Source organism: Zea mays, chromosome 2, assembly GCF_902167145.1.
Source record: "Zea mays cultivar B73 chromosome 2, Zm-B73-REFERENCE-NAM-5.0, whole genome shotgun sequence".
NCBI classification, from domain to species: domain Eukaryota; kingdom Viridiplantae; phylum Streptophyta; class Magnoliopsida; order Poales; family Poaceae; genus Zea; species Zea mays.
Genome location: NC_050097.1, coordinates 28,556,377 through 28,563,380, shown reverse-complemented (window position 1 = coordinate 28,563,380; position 7,004 = coordinate 28,556,377). Strand labels below are relative to the sequence as shown.

The following is a 7,004-nucleotide window of genomic DNA, read 5'->3' as shown; positions in this document are numbered from 1 at the left end:
AAATGACAACTTTCTGCTTCGTGCTCGCTTGTGCGCCGTGGTGGTGCAGCGCATTTGCGCCTAGAAGAAGCGGGTGGCGGCGAAGGCGCTACAGGGTAGCGACAGTTATATGCCTTGTTTTCATAATTATTGCCGTTGCAACGCACGGGCACTATACTAGTAATTTATATAAACAAACATCTCTAATAGGATTATATAAATCGATTAATTTGATCTATATAAAATAAGCTAGATGATATACTACGAGGAAAGAGACCCTTAGTCTCTCTAGCTTAGGAGTTGTCTTCTGGCTATTGTTATTTTTATGATATTATGAATTTACGATCTCATATATGATTTTTTAATATAATTTTATTGTACTTAATTACTTATAAAAAAACATTTTCTGTTTTACAGGTTCTATTTTGATTTCTCAGCTACTTATGTCTCTTCTCCTTGGAGGCATCATTTCGTGGGGAGTAATGTGGCCACTTATCAGCACAAAGAAAGGAAGTTGGTACCCGAAATCCCTTTCTGATAGCAGTCTACAACTCTACATGGACTTAATGGTTACAATTTGTGAAGTACAATTTGTGATCTCGTTCAAAAATTAAATAAATTGCAATGGGTCATGCTAGAATTCAGATTTTCGCCTTTTCGCAACTACTAAGAAGTAAGAACTGACGAGGTATAAACAATTGCAGGTGTTTATAACCATAGCCGTAATTCTTGGGGACGGCCTGAACAACTTCTTGAAAGTATTTATGCACATTCGTAGGTATCAATGTATTGGAAGAAACATGCCAACACACTTGCTGTGTCGGACAATGGGACACCACCTCCGGCCCCAACTGAAACTGGGTCATTTGATGACAAGCGTCGCATTGAGCTATTCGTTAAGGACCAGATTCCCGAGGCAGTTGCATTGGGTGGCTATGTTTTGTTCTGGCAGCTATATCGATCGGCTGTCTCCCTCTCATTATCCCTCAGATCAAGTGGTACCACATCTTTGCACCTGTACTAGCCTTCTGCAATGCCTATGGATGCGGCCTAACAGATTGGTCCCTCGCCAGCACCTATGGCAAGCTTGCAATCTTTTGTGATTGGTGCATGGGCCGGGGCTTCACATGGCGGAGTGCTCTGTGCTCGTAGGGTTAGCTGCATGCGGTGTCATGATGAGCATTGTAGGAACAGCTTCCGATCTGATGCAAGACTTGTGGCTTCATCAGCCAGGTGATAGGCACTGCCATTGGATGTGTTACTGCACCATGTGTCTTCTGGTTGTTCTACAAGTCCTTCGATATCATCGGTGCGAGTGGTGGCGCTTATCCAGCACCTTACGCCATCATGTACCGTACGTAATATGTCAATCCTGGGCGTGGATGGCCTGTCCTTGCTTCCGAAGAACTGCCTCACGCTCGATCTGCTACATTTTCTTTGCTGTTTCCTTCGCCATCAATCTGATCAAGGATCTGGTGCCACAGAAGGTTGCTAAGTTCATCCCCATGACCCATGGCAGCAGCAATTCCTTTCTACCTCGGACCATACTTCGCTATTGATATGTTCTTGGGCAGTGTGATACTCTTCTTTTGGGAATGGAAGAACAAAGCCGAAGCAGACTCGTTCATATTTTGTATTAGCATTCAAGCAGACTCGTCCCTGAATTGCCTAGTACTGTGATTTTCTGGTTGCCATCTATCAAATTAATTTGATGTAGGTTGTAGCCCAGATTAACTGAAAGAATTTATGCTTCGTGATATCAAATCAGCTCGGTTTGGACTTGTGTGCAACGGCACGGCAGAAAGATGGAATGGGAGTAGTGCGGGTGAGCGGAATAGGATTAGATGGTGAAGAGCGTGTGCTCTTGTAGATGCCATGTGTGTTTCGGTTTGTGTCTCCACAAGCTGTCCGTGCTCATGTACTCATTCAGTTGGGCAAGAATGTGTTGCTCAAGTCTATAGATTTTAATTAAAGGAATTTTTTTTTTTGACTTAGGTGATGTTTGTTTCCTAGGGACTAATTTTTAGTCTCTCCATCTTTAAAATGGATGAACTAAAAATCTATATACTACTCTGTTAAGAACCTAATGTGGGCACGTATGATATCATGACTTCATCCTCCACACGTCCAGCGCCCGCAAAAATTAGTATAAAGCGAGCACTCGAACTCACACCCCTCTACTCTAGAAATTTGGGACCTAGACGCCACTCGCCACGCTCCCCACGTCTTGTGGCAACGCAGGACACATACCTAGTTAGTCCCTAAAAACCAGATATCATCTTAGAGCAACTCCCATAGTTCTCTAAATGCAGTTGACGTCAATTTCTTCACACTAGCGTGATTATTTTTTTCTCTTTCCCGTACAGTGAGGTAGCCAGGTATAGTACGCTCTTTTTTCTACTTTCTAGCATAATGAGGTAGCTAGGTCAAACGCGTGTGACACAAGTTTCTCCTTCACTGTCGTACCCAACTTCCTCATAGGTTGCGCCACCTGACCACCACTCCTCCATAGTTTATGTCGACTGACCTTTTCTTTTCCGCACTCATATCCTCTGCTCTCAACCTTATTGTTAGCTAGATCTCATAGGGGCAGGACTGCCAAAGCTAGATTCAAAATTGAACTACTTCCTAAATATGAGCAACTATTAAAGATTAAGTTATTTTTTACTTCCAATAGCTATTTAGCAACTTGCTAAACATAATTTTAGCAAGCTATTTTTTAAAAACTATTGGAGTTGCTCTTAGATACCGTTCCCTATTGGGTTTTTCCGTATGCACTGTAAATCAGTAATCAGCCCATGCATGTTGACGTTGCATGCTGCAGCCCATGCTATGAATTTGAGGAGCAGCACTACTCACTCCAGCATCATTTGTTGTTTGTTGACAAGTGTCATTCCCTAAAATAACCGTAACTGACCTAACACTAACAGTCGGATCCAGATTCTGACTGGCCTCCACTATCTGAGGAGAGATTCTGGCCGTCACAGCGGCCTCTATCTATATCTACTCCCAAAGCACCGAACGAGTCGCGCACGGCGCACCGCACCGACTGACGACACCACACCATGGCTCCAGCAGCAGGCACCGCCACCGGCAGCGCTTCCGGCGGCTCAGCCGTACACGACGATGCCGAGGCCGTGGAACTAGGCCACAACAACCTGATCCGCCGGCGCCACCCCGGCGCCGACGTCGAAGACGAAGCCGACGACAGGAACGTCGGCGCCAGTGCCGCCGCCGGTAAGGAGCTGGCCCCGTCGTCGGTGGAGCAGGCCTTCGCGGATCAGCCCGTGCCGTCGTGGCGGGAGCAGCTGACGGTGCGCGCCTTCGTGGTGGGGGCCCTCCTCTCCGTCGTGTTCAACGTCATCCTCATGAAGATCGACCTGACCACGGGCATCAACCCGTCGCTCAACGTCTGCGCCAGCCTCCTCAGCTACTTCCTCCTCCGCACCTGGACCAGGGCCATCGGGTGCATGGGCTTGCTCAGGCAGCCCTTCACGCGCCAGGAGAACACCATGATCCAGACCTGCGTCGTCTCCGCCTACGGCATCACCTTCACTGGTAAAATAGTTTCATTCCTCTGAGACAAGATCGGCGATGCACCCGGCCCGGCCGGCTAGAGTTAGTTTTGGCTTCCAGATTAAATCTACATTAGGTCACCCGGCACTAGTTGTGTTTAAATTTTTTTAATCACAAAATGACTTATTTTTTCGCCACGAGTGGAAAGGAAATCCAGTCGCTGGTGAACCATGCAGGATCTTAACACGTTGTTGATACTTGATACCATGCATCTTTACTTTGGCTTAAATTAGATTTTAAGCATACGGTCATTTACAAATTACAATCAAACTAGAGATTGGGTAACATGCCAGTGTTCCACCACTAATTAACGGGCCCTCAGTTCACTGAGGTTCTGGGATAATATAATCCTAGGTGAAGGTTATGGACAGAAATTTTATTTTATTTTAGTTCCTAAATTGTCACCAGGGCTTACTATTTCGGACAGAAATTTCAGAAATTTCCGAAATTTCCTTAATTTCGATGGTGTCCGAAAAATCTATGTTTCCGAAATTGGTATTTTTTTAATATAAATTATATCATTTTTGTTTTTAAAAAATAAATCTATTTGATTTTTGAACTAGAATTCCTGTTTTTCACTGAGAAACTAAAATAAAATAAAATGAAGAGACAAAAAATTAATATCTAAAAACCAAAACACCCCTACATTTTCAGGGTGCGGTGAGATAATAAGAAGCAATATAATCACATCATACAGTTGTGATTGACAGATTCTAATCTAACAGGTGGATTTAGCAGTTATCTGTTTGGTATGAGTGCAAAAATTGCTAACAAAACAGAGGTGAACGATCCTCAGGATATCAAGGATCCCCATCTTGGATGGATGATGGGGTTTATGTTTCTCGTCAGCTTTCTTGGTCTTTTCGCTCTGGTGCCTCTGAGAAAGGTAGATGCTTCACTCTGCCACTCTAATTCTCCAGGGACACATTCTGCACATGATTATTCAACTGGAGTACACGTTTTCAGGTTATGATCGTGGATTACAAACTGACTTATCCAAGTGGCGCTGCGACTGCTTACCTCATCAATGGATTCCATGCACCTGAGGGTTCTGAACGTGCAAAGTAGGCAACATATGAACTCTTGTATAATCTGACATCATTATTAAAAAAAACCAAGAATTATTACTGATGAGACCATATTCTATTTCAGGAAACAGGTTAGGACGTTAGGCAAGTACTTCTCCCTTAGTTTCCTTTGGGCGTTCTTCCAGTGGTTCTACACCGCCGGGAATCACTGCGGATTTGGTTCTTTCCCAACGCTCGGCCTTGAAGCCTATAAAAATAGGTCAGTATGGATGCGTCCAGCTGCTGGACTGGACCCATAAAAAATAAGCAAATCTAATTCAGAAAGAGAAGCTCCAAACTTACATGCACTAATGAGCACAGTATTCAGATACCATCGACTACTATCGAGTCTCTTGTGTGATTAGTCATAGTCCTATTATTGTTCTCAAGTGCCTAAAAATTTATCATTTTCCAGGTTCTTTTTTGATTTCTCACCTACTTATATTGGAGTTGGAATGATCTGCCCCTATATTGTAAATGTGTCTCTTCTTCTTGGAGGCATCATGTCCTGGGGAATAATGTGGCCATTGATCAGCACAAAGAAAGGAAGTTGGTACCCCGAGACTCTTCCGGATAGCAGCCTGCATGGACTGCACGGCTACAGAGTAAGCTACAACTTGGTCCTACTAGCACGCAAAAAAAAATCTTTCTGCAACCAATCAATGCATTACCCAGAACTGAGAACATAACGCTGCAGGTGTTTCTAACCATATCAGTAATTCTTGGGGATGGCCTGTACAACATCTTGAAGGTACTTTATAGCACAATCGAAGCCTTCGTATCAAGGTACAGGAATAGAAAAGCAAACACGCTTCCTGTGTCGAACGATGGCACCCCTGCTGATGCCACCACTGAAACCGAGTCTTTCGACGACAAGCGTCGTCTTGAGCTATTCACGAAGGATCAGATTCCCAAGACAGTTGCGTTGGGAGGCTATGTCGTTCTGGCAGCTATAACAATCGGTTGTCTCCCTCTCATAATCCCACAGCTCAAATGGTACCATATTTTGGTTGCGTACATCGTTTCACCTGCACTGGCCTTCTGCAATGCCTATGGATGTGGCCTAACAAACTGGTCCTTCGCAAGTGCCTATGGTAAACTTGCGATCTTTAGCTTCGGTGCGTGGGCAGGTGCTTCACATAGTGGTGTGATTGTGGCACTGGCTGCGTGTGGTGTGATGATGAGCATTGTGGGAACAGCTGCTGATCTAATGCAAGACTTCAAGACTGGGTACCTGACACTGGCCTCACCAAGGTCCATGTTCATAAGCCAAGTGATAGGCACTGCCATGGGCTGTGTTATTGCCCCCTGCGTCTTCTGGCTGTTTTACAAGTCGTTCGATGTTGGAGCCACCAATGGCGCTTACCCAGCACCTTACACATTTATGTACCGTAACATGGCGATCATGGGCGTCGATGGATTGTCCCTTCCAAAGCATTGCCTGACATTATCCTACATCTTCTTTGCGGCCGCCTTCGCTGTCAATATGGTCAAGGACCTGGTGCCGAAGAAGGTGGCGAAGTTCATCCCCATCCCCATGGCAGTAGCCATTCCTTTCTATGTTGGAGCATACTTCACCATTGACATGTTCTTGGGCTGCACAATACTCTTCATTTGGGAGATGAGAAATAAAGCTGAAGCAGACTCGTTCGGACCGGCCGTTGCATCAGGCTGCATGTGTGGTGATGGTCTCTGGGCACTACCCGAGGCTATTCTTTCTCTTGCAAATGTGAAACCTCCCATTTGCATGAAGTTTCTGTCAAGGTCTGTTAATGCCAGAGTGGACTCCTTCCTTGGGAATTAGTGAGTGCCAGTCTGATAGTAGAACATAATTTTTCTTTCTTTCATAGCTCAGTGGTTGAATAATTCTATAAATTTGTGAAATCTCATTAGGCAGTGATCATAACTTTTTAGTAATGACTAGTGAAGAACAATTAGCGAAGTTGCCTAATTTTAGTTAGTGCTGCAAATTGTCCGGTTGTTATATCTGTCCGTCCCCACCCAGGCATCGGGTCGTGACACATGCACCCATACCCATAGCAGCGAGCTTTGAGTATGTTGGACCAACACTCTCCAAAAAACTAGTCCCTTAGAGGTTGCATCACAACCATATAAATCATGCTTGTCCACTGACAACATACAATGTGTGACTATTCCCAACAAATATCTCTAGTGAATCAAAAAGGCAAAACTGTAAATATGCTTAGTGTTAGTATTGCACAATTGACAAATCATGGGGTTCTGTGAGACAAGATTTCTTCCTTGATAAGTTAGATCTTTAGGGCCCTGTTAGTTTCAGCTTTTTTGACTGATTCTGACCACCACAAGCTGCTTTGGATTGTCAAACGCCTAACTTTTCAACCAGTTTCTATGAGAACTGCT

General features: G+C 44.5%; 1 protein-coding gene across 1 annotated transcript; it reads left to right on the top strand.

Moving 5' to 3' along the window:
• Positions 1-3,011: 3,011 nt before the first annotated feature.
• Positions 3,012-6,759, top strand: LOC103646191 (probable metal-nicotianamine transporter YSL11). Its single transcript, XM_008670913.4, has 6 exons — positions 3,012-3,537; positions 4,281-4,441; positions 4,522-4,619; positions 4,708-4,842; positions 5,038-5,227; positions 5,320-6,759. Exons 1-6 carry the CDS (start codon positions 3,045-3,047, stop codon positions 6,424-6,426), a joined length of 2,184 nt encoding a protein of 727 aa, XP_008669135.1. The 5' UTR covers positions 3,012-3,044; the 3' UTR covers positions 6,427-6,759.
• The last annotated feature ends 245 nt before the right edge of the window (positions 6,760-7,004 follow it).